This window comes from Salmo trutta, chromosome 16 (genome assembly GCF_901001165.1).
Source record: "Salmo trutta chromosome 16, fSalTru1.1, whole genome shotgun sequence".
NCBI lineage: Eukaryota > Metazoa > Chordata > Actinopteri > Salmoniformes > Salmonidae > Salmo > Salmo trutta.
The window spans coordinates 19,357,106-19,376,462 of NC_042972.1; the positions used below are offsets into that span (position 1 = coordinate 19,357,106).

A 19,357-nucleotide genomic window follows, 5' to 3' on the forward strand; every position below is an offset into this window, starting at 1 on the left:
ACCTCAATCCCGTAGAACATTTGTGGGCAGAACTGAAAAAGTGTATGCGAACAAGGAGGCCTACAAACCTGACTCAGTTACACCAGCTTTGTCAGGGGGAATGGGCCAAAATTCACCCAACTTATTGTGGGAAGCTTGTGGAAGGCTACCCGAAACATTAGACCCAAGTTAAACAATTTAAAGGCAATGCTACCAAATACTAATTGACTGTATGTAAACTTCTGACCCACTGGGAATGTGATGAAAGAAATCGAATCTGAAATAAATAGTTCTCTCTACTATTATTCTGACATTTTACATTCTTAAAATAAAGTGGTGATCCTAACTGACCTAAGACAGGGAATTTTTACTAGGATTAAATGTCAGGAATTGTGAAAAAGTGAGTTTAAATGCATGAGAGGATCAGCTGTTCCGGACAACTGTGTGATCCCGCTTTCCGTAGCTGACGTGAGTAAGACCTTTAAACAGGTCAACATACACAAGGCTGTGGGGCCAGACGGATTACCAGGACGTGTGCTCCGGGCATGTGCTGACCAACTGGCAGGTGTCTTCACTGACATTTTCATCATGTCCCTGATTGAGTCTGTAATACCAACATGTTTCAAGCAGACCATCATAGTCCCTGTGCCCAAGAACACAAAGGCAACCTGCCTAAATGACTACAGACCCGTAGCACTCACATCCGTAGCCATGAAGTGCTTTGAAAGGTTGGTAATGGCTCACATCAACACCATTATCCCAGAAACCCTAAACCCTAGACCCACTCCAATTTGCATACCGCCCAAACAGATCCCCAAACAGATCCCATGTGGCTCAGTTGGTAGAGCATTGTGTTTGCAACGCCAGGGTTGTGGGTTCGATTCCCACGGGGGACCAGTACGAAAATAAGAAAAAAAATGTATGAAATGGATAAGAGCGTCTGCTAAATGACTAAAATATAAATATATGATGCTATCTCTATTGCACTCCACACTGCCTTTTCCCACCTGGACAAAAGGAACACTTATGTGAGAATGCTATTCATTGACTACAGCTCAACACCATAGTACCCTCAAAGCTCATCACTAAGCTAAGGATCCTGGGACTAAACACCTCCCTCTGCAACTGGACTTCCTGACGGGCCACCCCCAGGTGGTGAGGGTAGGTAGCAACACATCTGCCACGCTGATCCTCAACACTGGAGCTCCACAGGGGTGCATGCTCAGTCCCCTCCTGTACTCCCTGTTCACCCACGACTGCATGGCCAGGCACGACTCCAACACCATCATTAAGTTTGCAGATGACACAACAGTGGTAGGCCTGATCACAGACAACGACGAGACAGCCTATAGGGAGGAGATCAGAGACCTGGCCATGTGGTGCCAGAATAACAACCTATCCCTCAACATAGCCAAGACTAAGGAGATGATTGTGGACTACAGGAAAAGGAGGACCGAGCATGCCCCCATTCTCATCGGTGGAGTAGGTTGAGAGCTTCAAGTTCCTCGGTGTCCACGTCAACAACAAACTAGAATGGTCCAAACACACCAAGACAGTCGTGAAGAGGGCACGACAAAGCCTATTCCCCCTTAGGAAACTCAAAAGATTTGGCATGGGTCCTGAGATCCTCAAAAGGTTCTACAGCTGCAACATCGAGAGCATCCTGACTGGGTGCATCACTGCCTGGTATGGCAATTGCTCGGCTTCTGACCACAAGGCACTACAGAGGGTAGTGCGTAAGGCCCAGTACATCACTGGGGCTAAGCTGCCTGCCATCCAGGACCTCTACACCAGGCGGTGTCAGAGGAAGGCCCTAAAAATTGCAAAGACCCCAGCCACACCAGTCATAGACTGTTCTCTCTACTACAGCATGGCAAGCAGTACCGAGCCAAGTCTAGGACAAAAAGGCTTCTCAACAGTTTTTACCCCCAAGCCATAAGACTCCTGAACAGGTAATCAAATGGCTACCCGGACTATTTGCCCCCCCCCCAAACCCTCTTTTTACGCTGCTGCTACTCTCTATTTATCATATATGCATAGTCACTTTAACTATACATTCATGTACATACTACCTCAATTGGCCCGACCAACCAGTGCTCCCGCACATTGGCTAACCGGGCTATTTGCATTGTGTCCCGCCACCCACCACACGCAAACCCCTCTTTTACGCTACTACTACTCTCTGTTCATCATATATGCATGGTCACTTTAACCATATCTACATGTACATACTACCTCAATCACCCTGACTAACCGGTGTCTGTATGTAGCCTCGCTACTTGTATAGCCTCGCTACTGTATATAGCCTGTCTTTTTACTGTTGTTTCATTTCTTTACTTACTTATTGTTCACCTAACACCTTTTTTGCACTATTGGTTAGAGCCTGTAAGTAAGCGTTTCACTGTAAGGTCTACACCTGTTGTATTCGGCGCACGTGACAAATAAACTTTGATTTGATTTGATTTGGCTAAGGTGTATGTAAACTGCTGACTTCAACTGTATGTGTTTTTTGATACCTAAAGGCCTAAAGCGGTCCAACAATTCCTATCAAATAGCTAAATGATCCATGATATGACATCTTAAAACAATTCCATATGTTAGCTTAGTAGAACCCAACCCCCATTTGGACAGGTCTGCCAAGGTCATGACCTCACCATGTAAATAGCGATTTCTTCTGGAGCATCTCCGTCCAGGTCAAACTTGAAGGTTACCATTTTGTGGTTGTGGGTCTCCAGCTGGCACTCCACCATCTTATCGCCCGTGTTGCTCACCTGAGGGAGAAGGAGAAATAACTTTTAATGTGCAAGTACGAATATGCATATACTTTGAAGATAGCAATATATGAATATACAGTATAAATGGTCCTTTCTGTTTGAAACTCTTTCCTTTGGACTTACTGAATAGCTTATGAATGGCAAAAACCTTGACCACTGGTCAGTTCGGAGAGATGGGTAGTCAGGATGGATGGACTTACATTGAGCATGCTCAGTTTGGGCTTGTTGGTCTTCTCTTGGCGTGAGCGCGTGCGGGTCGACTTGCGGTGGTGTTTCCGTGGCTTCCCATCCCCCTTCCCGCTGCTGGCCGAGCCATCATAGCCATCACTCATCTCCTTACCTGACGCCACATCTGAGTTGAAGCTAAAGGTAGGGATATGAAGGAGGTAAAGAACACTTTTAATTAACCTCTACAGGATCGGTGTGTCCCCCGTGGGATGGTTGAGCTAACATAGGATAATGTGATTAGCATGAGGTTGTAAGAAAAAAATAATCCCAGGACATAGACATATCTGATATGGGCAGAAAGCTTACATTCTTGTTAATCTAAATGAACTGTCCAATTTACAGTAGCTATTACAGTGAAATAATACCATGTTATTGTTTGAGGAGAGTGCACAATTGCGAACTTGAAAATGTATGAATAAACCAATTAGGCACATTTGGGCCGTCTTGATACAATATTTTGAACATATATCCAATGGTTCATTGGATCAGTCTAAAACGTTGGACATACACTGCTGCCATCTAGTGGCCAAAGTCTAAATTGGGCCTGGGCTGGAATAATACATCATGGCCTTCCTCTTGTATTTCAAAGATGATGGTACAAAAAAATACAAAACAAAAACTTTTTTTCTTTGTATTATCTTTTATCAGATGTAGTGTGTTATATTCTCCTACATTAATTTCAAATTTCCACAAACTTCAAAGTGTTTCCTTTCAAATGGTATCAAGAATAGGCATATCTTTGCTTCAGGTCCTGAGGTTCAGGCAGTTAGATTTGGGTATGTCATTTTAGGCAAACATTTAAAAAAAGGGTTGGATCCTTACATTCTCTTCTTCTCGTGCCTCTCTCTCATCTCTCTCTCTGCTCTCTGTCTGTCTGTCTCTCTCTCTCCTCTCTCTCTCTCTCTCTCCTCTCTGTCTCTCTCTCTCCGATACTCTCTTTCTGCTTTTGGCAGAAAGAAAGAACACTCAAAGAACACTTTTAACACTTTCCTCTGTCTATTTCTCTCTCTCTTTCTGCTTGTGGCACAGAGATAGAGATCTTATGTGTTGCCACTGACTAAGATAGCACTCTGGTGTAGTCACTGTGTTGGAAGGTTAACATTTCAGTAAGAAAACATTCATAGTAAAATAGTAAATAACGGCTACATCTGTCAAAAGGAGTAAAACAAGGTTGTCCACCATCGGCATATCTATTTATTATTGCCATTGAAATGTTAGCTGTTGAAATTAGATCCAACAATAATATTAAGGGATTATAAATCCATGGCTAAAAAACAAAGGTTTCATTGTATGCTGATGATTCATGTTTTCTTTTAAAACCACAATTAGACTCCCTCCACAGCCTCATAGAAGACCTATATACTTTTGCTAACTTCTCTGGATTAAAACCAAATTATGATGAGTGTACTTTATTTCGTATTGATCATCAAAAAATTTAACTTTTACATTACCGTGTAGTTTACCAATAAAATGGTCTGACGGGGATGTGGACATACTCGGTATACAAATCCCAAAAGAAAGAAATCATCTCACTCCAATAAATTTGTATAGAAAGTTAGCAAAAATAGATAAGATCTTGCTACCATGGAAAGGAAAATACCTGTCTATTTGTGGAAAAATCACCCTGATTAACTCTTTAGTCATATCACAGTTTACCTATTTGCTGATGGTTTTGCCTACACCTAGTGACCTGCTTTTTAAATTATATGAACCAAAAATATTCAATTTTATTTGGAATGGCGAGCCAGACAAAATTAAAAGGCCTGTTTATATAACGAATATGAATTCGGAGGGTAGAAACGATTAAATATTAAAGCACTTGTCCTCTCACTCAGTCATACAAAATGATACTTAAATCCGAAATGGTTCTCTAGTAAATTAGTAAGAATGTCTCACCCCATGTTCAAGAATGGCCTTTTTCCCTTTATTCAGATTACAACTGCTCACTTTCAGTTATTTGAAAATGACATAATCTCCAAAATAATATTATTTTTTAAACAAGCCTTAGAAAGTTGGTTGCAATTTCAGTTTAATCCACCTGAAAAGACAGAACAAATAATACAACAAGGAGCCAGTGCACTTTAACTATACATTCATGTACATACCACCTCAATTGGCCCGACCAACCAGTGCTCCAGCACATGGGCTAACCGGGCTATCTGCATTGTGTCCCGCCACCCACCACCCGCCAAACCCTCTTTTACGCTACTGCTACTCTCTGTTCATCATATATGCATAGTCACTTTAACCATATCTACATGTACATACTACCCCAATCACCCTGACTAACCAGTGTCTGTATGTAGCCTCGCTACTTGTATAGCCTCGCTACTGTATATAGCCTGTCTTTTTACTGTTGTTTTATTTCTTTACTTACCTATTGTTCACCTAATACCTTTTTTCATTATTGGTTAGAGCCTGTAAGTAAGCATTTCACTGTAAGGTCTACACCTGTTGTATTCGGCGCACGTGACAAATAAACTTTGATTTGATTTGATATTGTGGTTAAACTCAATTATACTAATTAATTAAAAAAAACATATTTTTAGATAAAAAAAATGTAAAAGGTTTTTTGTAAATTATCATAAATAGGACAGGTAGAGTTATGTCACACATGCAGCAAACACAGACAAATGGAAATGTCTGCTCTACCCAAAATTACAACCAACTAATTGCAGCATTACCACAAAAATGAAAGAGGCAAGTAGAAGGTGGAAAAAGTAAGGAACTTGTCTGTTGGCCCTGTATTAAAGACCATAAATGGTTAAAGAAAAACTGTGATAAATAAAAACATATACCAATTTCATTTAAGGACCAAAAAATTGACTGCTGTGCCATATAAACTGCAAAATAGTTGGGAAGAGATTTCAATGTACCGATTCCATGGCACATGGATTATGAATTGACACGCAAAACAATGCCGGATTCAAATTATTATACTAAACTCTTGCAACCAATAGAATGTCATATATATGGGGGATACAATCTTCCCAGCTCTGCACATTTTGCTGTGAGGAGGCAGAGTCATTAGATCATTTATTTTGGTACTGTCCATATGTAGCTTGTTTTTGGTCACAGGTCCAAGAATGGCTGAAGAATTGGAACATTTACCGAGAACAAACGCTGCAGATAGCAATACTGGGGGATTTGAAAAGTCATAGTCAATCAATAATATAATAATTATTTTAGAAAAATTTTTTATCTTTAATTTAGAATCTGTAGAAGCTATGAGAATAGAAAGGTTCAGTACTTTTGTGAAGCATCACAGCACAGTTGAAAAATATATGGCAAATAGAAGTCCAAAATGGATGGTGTTAAGAGATAAATGGGAGGGGTTGAATGGAGCTGAAGGGTGGGACTAATAACAACAAGATAACCAATGGAAAACATACGGGGTCTGTAAAATGTATATAGGTTCAGAAATGTTGTGAAATAGCACAGTTACAAATAGAAATCAAACTGGATGGACATCAGAAATAGAGGAAGGACTAAAAACAAACAAAATATAACAATTGTAAAATAGATTGTGTCTGTAAAATGTGTATAATATGTATAAACTGAAGGTAGATGCCTAAGTGTTAATGTTTATTAGTTTACTCCATTAGGAGAGGGGTGGTAGGGTTTGCAGGAAATAATAAAGGTTAAAAAAAGTGTGTATATGTATGTATGTGTATGTATATATGTATGAAAGTTTATATATAGAAATATATATATATATACACACACAGTTGAAGTCGGAAGTTTACATACACTTAGGTAGGACTCATTAAAACTTGTTTTTCAACCACTCCACAAATTTCTTGTTAACAAACTATAGTTTTGGCAAGTCGATTAAGACATCTACTTTGTGCATGGCACAAATCATTTTTCCAAAAATTGTTTACAGACAGATTATTTCACTTATAATTCACTGTATCACGATTCCAGTGGGTCAGAAGTTTACATAGATTAAGTTGACTGTGCCTTTGAACAGCTTGGAAAATTCCAGAAAATTATGACATGGCTTTAGAAGCTTCTGATAGGCTAATTGACATCATTTGAGTCAATTGGAGGTGTACCTGTGGATGTATTTCAAGGCCTACCTTCAAACTCAGTGCCTCTTTGCCTGATATCATGGGAAAATCAAAAGAAATCAGCCAAGACCTCAGAAAAAGAATTGTAGACCTGTAGTCTGATTCATCTTTGGGAGCAATTTCCAAATGACTGAAGGTACCACGTTCATCTGTACAAACAATAGTACGCAAGTATAAACACCATGGGACCACGCAGCCGTCATACCGCTCAGGAAGGAGACGCGTTCTGTCTTCTAGAGAAACAGGTACAAAAGTATCTATATCCACAGTAAAACGAGTCCTATATTGACATAACCTGAAAAGTCGCTCAGCAAGGAAGAAGCCACTGCTCCAAAACCGCCATAAAAAAGCCAGACTACGGTTTCCAACTGCACATGGGGACAAAGATCGTACTTTTTGGAGAAATGTCCTCTGGTCTGATGAAAAAAAAAATAGAACTGTTTGGCCATAATAACCATTGTTATGTTTGGAGGAAAAAGAGGGGGGCTTGCAAGCCGAAGAACACCATCCCAACCGTGAAGCACGGGGGTGGCAGCATCATGTTGTGGGGGTGCTTTGCTGCAGGAGGGACTGGTACACTTCACAAAATAGATGGCATCATGAGGCAGGAAACTTATGTGGATATATTGAAGCAACATCTCAAGGCATCAGTCAGGAAGTTAAAGCTTGGTCGCAAATGGGTCTTTCAAATGGACAATGACCCCAAGCATACTTCCAAAGTTGTGGCAAAATGGCTTAAGGACAACAAAGTCAAGGTATTGGAGTGGCCATCACAAAGCCCTGACCTCAATCCTACAGAACATTTGTGGGCAGAACTGAAAAAGCACTACCCAGATTGACAGGTGACAAAATCACAGCACCAATAGAGAAGGGGTGGCACTCCTCTCGCTCCATACTAAGCCAGCAGAGGTATGCCTAAACAGAACTCTGGGTCTTTTGGTTAATGTCTGTTCTCTTATGTTTAGATAAGAACTGTAAACTTGTCTTTTATACCTATACACCATTCTTGTGTATGTGTTCAATAAAAAAATATTAGAAAAAAAAGAAAAAAAAAAAAAAAAAAGAAAAAGCACTACCCAAAACGTTTGACCCAAGTTAAACAATTTAAAGGCAATGCTACCAAATACTAATTGAGTGTATGTAAACTTCTGACCCACTGGGAATGTGATGAAAGAAATAAAAGCTGAAATAAATCATTCTCTCTACTATTATTCTGACATTTCACATTCTTAAAATAACTTACTAGGATTAAATGTCAAGAATTGTGAAAAACTGAGCTCAAATGTATTTGGCTAAGGTGTATGTATATATATATATATATATATATATATATATATATATATATATATATATATATATATATATATATGTATGTATGTATGTATGCATGTATGTATGTATGTATGTATGTATGTATGTATATGAATATATATATTTCAGAAATGATGCAGACAATTACATTGATGGAAGCAACAATCTATAGGCAATATTAATTCTGATCCACCCCTTAAAAAATATCTAATAATAATAAAAAATAAACCATTCAGGATTGACAGGGCAAGGTGTCCATTGTCACACAGAGCAGTGTTCTAGGTTTATTATTCACAGAGAGTCAGGGTCACTCTCATTGTACCCACTATAGCCCCTGTTCTGTACATTGGGGAAAAACATCTTAACAACACGCAAGTCAAGGTCAGAAGGTATGGCCACACACCTGTCATAGCCGGCATAACTGTGAAACGCCATGGGTTTTTCTTGCACTGGCTCCTGAGGGAAAGACAATGGGGTTGTTGGATTCACAAAACATGTCATATGGGGTAGAGTATGCCTGTATCCCAAATGGCACCCTATTCTTTCCTATATAGTGCACTACTTTTGACCAGCGCCCATAGGGCACTATGTAGTGAATAGGGGGCCATTTGGGACATAGCCTACATTTACAATATGAGTAGTGCATAGCCAACACACAAGATAAGTGTTCCCTGATACATGTAGGAGTTGTGTTCTCAGTATGTGCTGTGCAGTGTGTGGGAGTTGAGTAAGAATTGTGTCTGTGCTGTACTGTAGGATACTGTAGGCAACTATAGGGAACTGTAGGGTAGGGAACTGTAGGGAACTGTAGGGTATGGAACTGTAGGGAACTGTAGGGTAGGGGGCTGTAGGGGACTGTAGGGTAGGGAACTGTAGGGTAGGGAACTGTAGGGAACTGTAGGGAAATGTAGGGTAGGGAACTGTAGGGAACTGTAGGGTAGGGAACTGTAGGGAACTGTAGGGTACTGTAGGGAACTGTATGGTAGGGAACTGTAGGGTACTGTAGGGAACTGTAGGGTAGGGAACTGTAGGGTAGGGAACTGTAGGGTACTGTAGGGAACTGTAGGGTAGGGAACTGTAGGGTAGGGAACTGTAGGGAACTGTAGGGTACTGTAGGGAACTGTAGGGAACTGTAGGGTACTGTAGGGAACTGTAGGGTACTGTAGGGAACTGTAGGGTAGGGAACTGTAGAGTACTGTAGGGAACTGTAGGGAACTTTAGGGTAGGGAACTGTAGGGTACTGTAGGGAACTGTAGGGTAGGGGCCTGTAGGGTACTGTAGGGAACTGTAGGGAACTGTAGGGTAGGGAACTGTAGGGTACTGTAGGGAACTGTAGGGAACTGTAGGGTAGGGAACTGTAGAGAACTGTAAGGTACTGTAGGGTAGGGAACTGTAGGGTAGGGAACTGTAGAGAACTGTAAGGTACTGTAGGGTACTGTAGGGTACTGTAGGGAACTGTAGGGTACTGTAGGGTAGGGAACTGTAGGGAACTGTAGGGTAGGGAACTGTAGAGAACTGTAAGGTACTGTAGGGTACTGTAGGGAACTGTAGGGTAGGGAACTGTAGAGAACTGTAGGGAACTGTAGGGAACTGTAGGGTAGGGAACTGTAGAGAACTGTAGGGTAGGGAACTGTAGGGAACTGTAGGGTAGGGAACTGTAGAGAACTGTAAGGTACTGTAGGGAACTGTAGGGAACTGTAGGGTAGGGAACTGTAGAGAACTGTAGGGAACTGTAGGGAACTGTAGGGTAGGGAACTGTAGAGAACTGTAGGGTAGGGAACTGTAGAGAACTGTAAGTTACTGTAGGGTAGGGAACTGTAGGGAACTGTAGGGTAGGGAACTGTAGAGAACTGTAAGGTACTGTAGGGTACTGTAGGGTACTGTAGGGAACTGTAGGGTACTGTAGGGTAGGGAACTGTAGGGAACTGTAGGGTAGGGAACTGTAGAGAACTGTAAGGTACTGTAGGGTACTGTAGGGAACTGTAGGGAACTGTAGGGTAGGGAACTGTAGAGAACTGTAGGGTAGGGAACTGTAGAGAACTGAGGGGAACTGTAGGGTAGGGTACTGTAGGGTAGGGAACTGTAGGGAACTGTAGGGAACTGTAGGGTAGGGAACTGTAGGGAACTGTAGGAAACTGTAGGGTAGGGAACTGTAGAGAACTGTAGGGTAGGGAACTGTAGAGAACTGTAAGGTACTGTAGGGTACTGTAGGGAACTGTAGGGAACTGTAGAGAACTGTAAGGTACTGTAGGGTACTGTAGGGAACTGTAAGGTACTGTAGGGAACTGTAGGGAACTGTAGGGTAGGGAACTGTAGAGAACTGTAGGGTAGGGAACTGTAGAGAACTGTAAGGTACTGTAGGGTACTGTAGGGTACTGTAGGGAACTGTAGGGTAGGGTACTGTAGGGAACTGTCTGTGTAGCTACCTACCTCTTGGCTGGCCTCAGGTTGGGAAACGATAGATATGGACGCAGTGTCCAGGTTCTGCTGAGTCGTGGGCAGGCTGGCACCTTTCTGGGTGCCAGCCTGCTGCAAGGCTGCAGCCAGAGCCGAGGCCGGCGCCAAGGGTGGGGCCGGGGCTGGGCTCTCAGGGAGTGTCTGATCAGACCCGGCTACAGCAGCAGGGTCGGGGTCAACCACATCCCCCCTCCAGGGAGGGGACAGGACGGCAGGCTGGACAGGGTGGAGTGGGGCCAGTGCTGACACCGGAGCCTCTCCCTGGGGGTCCTGAGGGGCACCAGTCTGGATCTGGAGGGAGGAATAACTTAGGTATTACAGAACCTTTTTTGCCACTGCTGCTAACACTGTACAACCCATAGAAATAGACAGCCAGGTCACCTGTGATACAAGTCAGTTTTCGGAACCGGCCACTAGAGGCAACAGTAAGCGCTAGGGTTTTGCTAGGGTGTTGTGGAAAGGCATGGTGGATATGTGTATGCATCTGACTCTGATTCCAAAGGTTACAAGTTCGAATCCAGCGATAGAAAGTAGTTTTAAGATTTTTGTTTTAAGCCTATCCCAAACCTTAAACCTTACCTTAACCATTCAGAGGTATGCCTAAACTTAAGATTTCGGAGTTAATGCCTAAACTTAACCTTAAACACTTCAAAATTTGACTTCAAAAAGAAAGGAGGACCAAGGCACTCTTCATATAATTGATTAAAATGCCTTTATTGGTATGGCATGTTCAATAGAAACAATGTTTTTAAAAAACCGAGGCGTTTCGGCTGCATGGCCTTCATCAGGGTGTACAAAGAAATAATACAATGTTCTCTGTTTAACAGCTTTTCCAATTAACCCTAATTAGAAGGGGGAGTGGTTAAAATTGATTGGACACACCTAGTAAGCAATAGTATACACACTTTAAAGTGAAATGCTGTAGCTATGTTATCATAAAAATGTAACTCCAAACTAGAAGTATCAGAACACTTAGAAAGGTAGTTCTAACCTTAAATATGTCTGGGCGAAGTGTCAAGAATAAGAAAGCAATACATTCCATAGTACACTAGAACACAGCAAAACATGAACAACAAGGGTCTAAACATAGCTGAGGGCAATTGAGCAAAATATCCACTAGATGACAGCAAATGTACCCATCACAACCCTACAGGAAGGGTGAGAAATCCATATCTTCATTTAAACCCGGGTATTTAGTGGCCTGTAGTTTGTAAATCCTGTCTCTTTCAACCTTACAAGCAGTGATGAGGAGGATCACCCCAGACATTCAGAGGCCAGCTCCTCCCAAGATTTTTTAGATCAGGAAGAGGAGTCACGCAGGTACCTCAACAAGAGTTGGAGAGGACGCGGAAGAGGCCAACACGGAGGGGGAGGAAGAAATCAAGACTGCCCAACCACACGGAGCAGGACCAGAACAAGGCTGTGATCAACATTTCTGGAGAACCCCTTTCTGATGATTGCCTAAGGGTATTGTCTAAAGGACTGTCCTTTGCCCCCACATACTCAACTAATGAATTTAATACAAAGATTGACCTATTTCGTTTCTACAGGAATCTACATCTGAAGGCCTGGTATAAGCAAAACATCTCTCCAACTACAGACGGCAGTGTCTCAGGTCAGGCAGTTTCTGTTCCCTCAAAAACACCTTTTAAGCCCAAGTCCACCTTTTGTCCCATTGTCCAGAATGCCACACTAAATACATTTGCCAAGAAGGTGAATTTTGATGTGGAAAATCTGTTTACGGGTAAAATTGACTCCAACCAATCACGACGTAACCTTTCTAAGATAGAGAGGGATGCAGTTGAATCATTGTCCAAAAATGAACGGGTTGTGGTTAAAAAAGCAGACAAAGGTGGCGCTACAGTAGTGTGGAGTAAAGACTAATATGTGACAGAAGCCTACTGTCAATTAGACAATGATGAATTCTACCAATCTCTTAGCTTCAACCCTACAGAGAACCTAAAAATTGAGTTGAAAGGGATCCTCACAGAAGCTAAGGAGAATGGCTACATTTCAGACAATGAGTTCAAATTTCTTTTCAATGGCAGTCCACGTATGGCTTCTTTTTTTTTACCTTCTTCCAAAAGTCCACAAAAATCTTGAAAATCCCCCAGGCAGGCCAGTCATTAGTGGTAATGAAAGTCTGACAGAACCCATCTCTAAGTACATTGATTACTTTATTAAGCCTTTTCTGACGTCACTCCCAGCCTATCTTCAAGATACCACAGATGTGTTGAACAAAATTAAGGAATTGAATAATATAGGTACAGCTTCCTTTTTAGTCACCATGGATGTGGAGTCTCTTTACACCACCATTGAACATGAACAAGGTTTGGCAGCTATGCACCATTTCTTGAGTACCCGACCTGAAACTGAGATGCCTCCTACAGAATTCATTGTCTCACTGACTGAATGGACTCTTAATCATAACATCTTTATCTTTCAGGACCGTATTTTTAAACAAGTCAAAGGATGTGCCATGGGAGCTTGCTATAACCCTTCCTATGCTGGTTTGTACTTAGGTAAATGGGAAAATGACTTCATTTTGGATCCTTCTAATAACCATTTCTTTGACCGGATTATATGGTGGGGACGCTATATTGATGATGTTTGCCTTTTTTGGTCCGGCTCAGAAGATGAACTTATTTCCTTCCACCAATACCTTAAAAGCATTAACCCTAACATCAAACTAACTATGGAGTATAGCAAGGATAACATTCATTTTTTGGACCTCGACATCAGTAAAAATGACAAAGGTTGTTTGCACACATAAATCTTTAGGAAGCCTACAGATGGGAATACCATTCTGAGGGCAGACAGCTTTCACCCCAAAAGGCTAAAAGAGAATATTCCATATGGCCAATTCCAAAGAGTCCGCAGAATTTGCGATCAGGAAACAGACTATGTTGTCAAATCTGCTGAATTGGAGAATCGTTTCTTGAATCGGGGCTACAGCGTCCAGGTCCTGAAAGATGCAGGTATAAGGGCTGGATTACTTGACAGAGAGAACTTGTTGCGAAGGGGAGTGCCTCGTGATGCATCAGAGAGAGTGTATTTTGTTACAAAATACAGCACTGAAGCAGAGAACATTAAAAGAATCATTAAAAATAATTGGGGAATCATCCAAAGTGATACGCTACTACGCCAAGTCTTTCCTGAGCCACCAGTCATAAGCTTTAAGAGATGTCCTACCCTAAAGGACAAATTAGTCCACAGTTATCTTCCGGGTGACTCTCAAAAAACTTGGCTTGGCCACAAACCCAAGGGCTCTTTTAAATGTAACCAGTGCAACCATTGCAGAAATATTGCACAGAAAAAGTATTTTGTTGATACAGCTTCCAAAATGGAGTATTACGTCAAGCATTTCATTAACTGCAAAACCACTCATGTCATCTATAGATTGGAATGTCCACAGTGCAAGGTGTTCTACATTGGACGGACAAAGAGACGCCTTCAAGATCGCCTAGCGGAACACAAGTACGCCATACGGGTAGGCAATGAAGACTACCCCATGGCAAGGCACTACAAGTCCTTACACCATGGCAACCCTGCCTCCCTACAAGCTATGGGTATTAATCATATCCCGGCCTCTATTAGAAAAGGGGACCGCCTTAAACAGTTAAACCAAATGGAAAGTTTTTGGATTTACAAACTACAGGCCACTAAATACCCGGGTTTAAATGAAGATATGGATTTCTCACCCTTCCTGTAGGGTTGTGATGGGTACATTTGCTGTCATCTAGTGGATATTTTGCTCAATTGCCCTCAGCTATGTTTAGACTCTTGTTGTTCATGTTTTGCTGTGTTCTAGTGTACTATGGAATGTATTGCTTTCTTATTCTTGACACTTCGCCCAGACATATTTAAGGTTAGAACTACCTTTCTAAGTGTTCTGATACTTCTAGTTTGGAGTTACATTTTTATGATAACATAGCTACAGCATTTCACTTTAAAGTGTGTATACTATTGCTTACTAGGTGTGTCCAATCAATTTTAACCACTCCCCCTTCTAATTAGGGTTAATTGGAAAAGCTGTTAAACAGAGAACATTGTATTATTTCTTTGTACACCCTGATGAAGGCCATGCAGCCGAAACGCCTCGGTTTTTTAAAAACATTGTTTCTATTGAACATGCCATAGTAATAAAGGCATTTTAATCAATTATATGAAGAGTGCCTTGGTCCTCCTTTCTTTTTGAAGACCAACTCAACCCTTTTACCAAAGAGCACCTTCTGTCTACCAATATTTACTATTGTGTACCTTAGTAGCGCTTCCCTTCCTCCTCTTTCTACTTCAAAATTTGAAGTAGCAACAAATTCGAAATTTGACATTTAAGAAATATTGATGAACGTCTAATTCAGACATGAGACTGTGAGTGCTAGTTGGAAATAGAAGGAATGGAACGGGCCTCCCCATATGGCATAATGGGTGGACTGGCAACCATCGGGAGCATACCCATAGGAGCGAAGCAGGAATTAAAAGCAGAAAGTAAAAGCAGGAAGTCTATCATAAATCTTTGCTGTGATTTGTTGAATCAACTCAACTGACATTACAAAAATACATTCCATTGCATGAGTTCTCTTGAGATTGCCGGTCAAATTGCCAGGGTTAGATGTTCCAATTCTATTTCTATGGTACAATCTACTAGTTCATCCAAATGTGTGTTCTGAACTGTGCTACTGTCCATGTCTTACTGTCCACATTCCAACATAAAGTAAAAATGTAAAACCAACATTTTGGAAGGTTTAGTAAACCCAGTTTACGTTATGTATTTGGGAGGTTGCTGTGTTTCAGGCATCATAGTAAGCTACGGTGGTAAACTTTCCACAGAGTACCAGAAACCCTGGTTAGAGGATTCTGAATGTCCTTACTCCTTCTCACCTAATTCCGGAAATCTTCCAAATGGGATTTCAGGAAAACTAGGTAATTTGGGGGAAATTACCAGAATTTTACAACCCTACAGTGAGCACTAACTAGAATATTCACATGGAGAGGTTGCTCTGCCACGTGTTTCTCAGGGAGGTGGGCAAGGGGGGCGGTAGGGTGTACATGGGAGAGGGGCAGGTGGTAAGAGGGTTGAAGAGGGGGGAGGTCTTGCTGAGGGGTGGCAGGATAGACCTACTGATGCCAGGGCTGCAGTTGGGGCATCCTAGGGGGCAGGATCATGGCAAGCAGGGGGAAGGGTACTGCCATGCCTAACGTCTGCTGGGGTGGTTGGGCCAGGACACTGGGGTCTGGGGGGTGCCAACGGTGGTTAGGGAGGCCACAGTAGAGTTACAGGGGCTGGGGGGACCAGGTACAGGGAGGGCAATCCTGGGGGGGTAGACAGGGCACAGAGGAGCCGGGGAGTAGGGGACGGACTCGCATCCGCCTGGTGTCCCCACCATGGCAGGGTAAGGCAAGGAGGGAAACTATGGAATAAAAAAAGCAAAATAAACATAATGAAGATGTAATAAACACACAGCTTTAATCTCTCTGTTGTCCACAGGCATCAGTTTAGATTAGGAGTGAAACAACCCCTGATCTTAATTCATTAATTAAAGGCCCAATCCATAAATTATGTGTCCCAACAATATAAAGTACAAACACAATGAACCTGAAACAAAAACAAACAAACAAAACAAGATGTTTGATTTTCACCATGGAGTGGAGCCTGTTCCTTTTCTTCATTGGTTTTGCAGTACGTGTGCACTCACAAAGACCTTCCCTCGTTGTCAGTCCTCCAGGGCATTTTTTGACCAGAATTCTTACATTACTCTCATTACTTATTACTTGCGAATGGATTGTGCATAAACAGTTATGATCCAATCTATATGATATACAGTTGAAGTCGGAGGTTTACATACACCTTAGTCAAATACATTTAAACTACATTTTCCTGACATTTAATCCTAGCAAAAATTCCCTGTCTTAAGTCAGTTAGGATCACCACTTTATTTTAAGAATGTGAAATGTCAGAATAATTGTAGAGAGAATGATTTATTTCAGCTTTCATTTCTTTCATCACATTCCCAGTGGGTCAGAAGTTTACATACACTCAATTAGTATTTGATTGCATTGCCTTTAAATTGTTTAACTTGGGTCAAACGTTTCTGGTAGCCTTCCACAAGCTTCCCACAATAAGTTGGGTGAATTTTGTCCCATTCCTCCTGACAGAGATGGTGTAACTGAGTCAGGTTTGTAGGCCTCCTTGCTCACACACACTTTTTCAGTTCTGCCCACACATTTTCTATAGGATTGAGGTCAGAGCTTTGTGATGGCCACTCCAATACCTTGACTTTGTTGTCCTAAAGCCATTTTGCCACACATTTGGAAGTGTGCTTGGGGTCATCGTTCATTTGGAAGACCCATTTGCGACCAAGCTTTAACTTCCTGACTGATGTCTTGAGACGTTGCTTCAATATATCCACATAATTTTTCTGCCTCATGATGCCATCTATTTTGTGAAGTGCACCAGTCCCTCCTGCAGCAAAGCACCCCCACAACATGATGCTGCCACCCCCGTGCTTCACGGTTGGGATGGTGTTCTTCGGCTTGCAAGCCTCCCCCTTTTTCCTTCAAACATAATGATGATCATTATGGCCAAACTGTTCTATTTTTGTTTCATCAGACCAGAGGACATTTCTCCAAAAAGTATGACCTTTGTCCCCATCTGCAGTTGCAAACAGTAGTCTGTTTTTATGGCAGTTTTGGAGCAGTGCCTTCTTCCTTGCTGAGCGGCCTTTCAGGTTATGTCGATATAGGACTCGTTTTACTGTGGATATAGATACTTTTGTACCTGTTTTCTCCAGCATCTTCACAAGGTCTTTTCCTATTGTTCTGGGATTGATTTGCACTTTTCGCACCAAAGTACGTTCATCTCTAGAAGACAGAACGCGTCTCCTTCCTGAGCAGTATGACGGCTACGTGGTCCCATGGTGTTTATACTTGCGTACTATTGTTTGTACAGATGAACGTGGTACCTTCAGGCATTTGGAAATTGCTCCCAAAGATGAACCAGACTTGTGGAGGTCTACAATTCTTTTTCTGAGGTCTTGGCTGATTTATTTTGATTTTCCCATGATGTCAAGCAAAGAGGCACTGAGTTTGAAGGTAGGCCTTGAAATACATCCACAGGTACACCTCCAATTGACTCAAATCATGTCAATTAGGCTATCAGAAGCTTCTAAAGCCATGACATCATTTTCTGGAATTTTCCAAACTGTTTAAAGGCACAGTCAACTTAGTGTATGTAAACTTCTGACCCACTGGAATTGTGACACAGTGAATTATAAGTGAAATAATCTGTCTGTAAACAATTTTGGGAAAAATGACTTGTGTCATGTACAAAGTAGATGTCCTAACCGACTTGCCAAAATTAACAAGAAATTTGTGGAGTGGTTGAAAAACGAGTTTTAATGACTCCAACCTAAGTGTATGTAAACTTCTGATTTCAACTGTATCTGTGTTGCTTGAGCATCATGAGTCTGTCAAGCGAGACTATCTACTACCCACCTGTGTCTTGATCTGTAGTGGCTGGAGAGGGGGTGTGGCCTGGGCAGGCTGCTGTAGAGGAGGAGGAGCACTGCTGACCAGGGAGGCAGCTGATTGGACAAGACTGGTGGTGATGTCAGAGCACTGCTCAGGAAGAGGCTGACTGGTAGACAACTGTAGTAGGAGAGAGAGAGATCGAGAGAGAGAGAGAGAGAGAGAGAGAGGGAGTGATGGGGAGAGAGGATAGAGGGGAGAGAGAGAGAGAGAGAGAGAGAGAGAGAGAGAGAGAAAGAGAGGGAGTGATGGGGAGAGAGGATAGAGGGTAGAGAGAGAGAGACAGACAGGCAGGATGAGTAAATGTCATGACAAAGTTAATTGAACATCTATATCTGTCCTGTTCCACAAACATAATCTATTGCCTCAAACACTCTGTCTGTCCTGTCACCAAGTCTGGTTGGCCGTATCTGTCTGTTTGTCTGTCTGACTGGCACACGTACCACACATACTCTGTCATCGGGTCTGGTTGGCCACGAACACATATGCTCACACACACACCCAGAAACACCCACCCACCCACATCCACCCACCCACCCACACACACACAAACACACACCCACCCACAAACACACACCCACACACAAACACACACCCACCCACCCACAAACACACACCCACCCACCCACACACAAACACCCACCAACCCACCCACAAACACACACCCACCCACACACAAACACACACCCACCCACCCACCCACACACAAACAAACACACAAACAAACACACACCCACACACAAACCCACACACACACCCACCCACATACAAACACACACACACACACACACACACCCACAGACAAACCCACACACACACCCACCCACATACAAACACACACACACACCCACACACACCCACCCACACACAAACACACAGAAACACAAGGTTCCGGGCTCACGCATACACACCACAGGGCTTGTCAATGTGTGAATATCCTGTACTCACAGCTGAGAACAAAAAACATCACAGCCACCTTCATCTCTGCTCATTGAACAGAAGCCTGGG

At 42.3% G+C, this 19,357-nt stretch overlaps 1 protein-coding gene across 1 annotated transcript in view; it reads right to left on the minus strand.

Moving 5' to 3' along the window:
• LOC115151181 (serine/threonine-protein kinase WNK2) overlaps positions 1–19,357 on the minus strand; it is a 71,421-nt gene that overhangs the window by 16,001 nt on the left and 36,063 nt on the right. Inside the window, exons 12-16 of the mRNA XM_029695192.1 lie at positions 18,317–18,469; positions 10,796–11,113; positions 8,769–8,821; positions 2,954–3,116; positions 2,634–2,750 (exon numbers count right to left, since the gene is read on the minus strand). Of these exons, the coding sequence (XP_029551052.1) occupies positions 2,634–2,750; positions 2,954–3,116; positions 8,769–8,821; positions 10,796–11,113; positions 18,317–18,469 (804 nt within the window). The remainder of the gene's footprint in view (positions 1–2,633; positions 2,751–2,953; positions 3,117–8,768; positions 8,822–10,795; positions 11,114–18,316; positions 18,470–19,357) is intronic.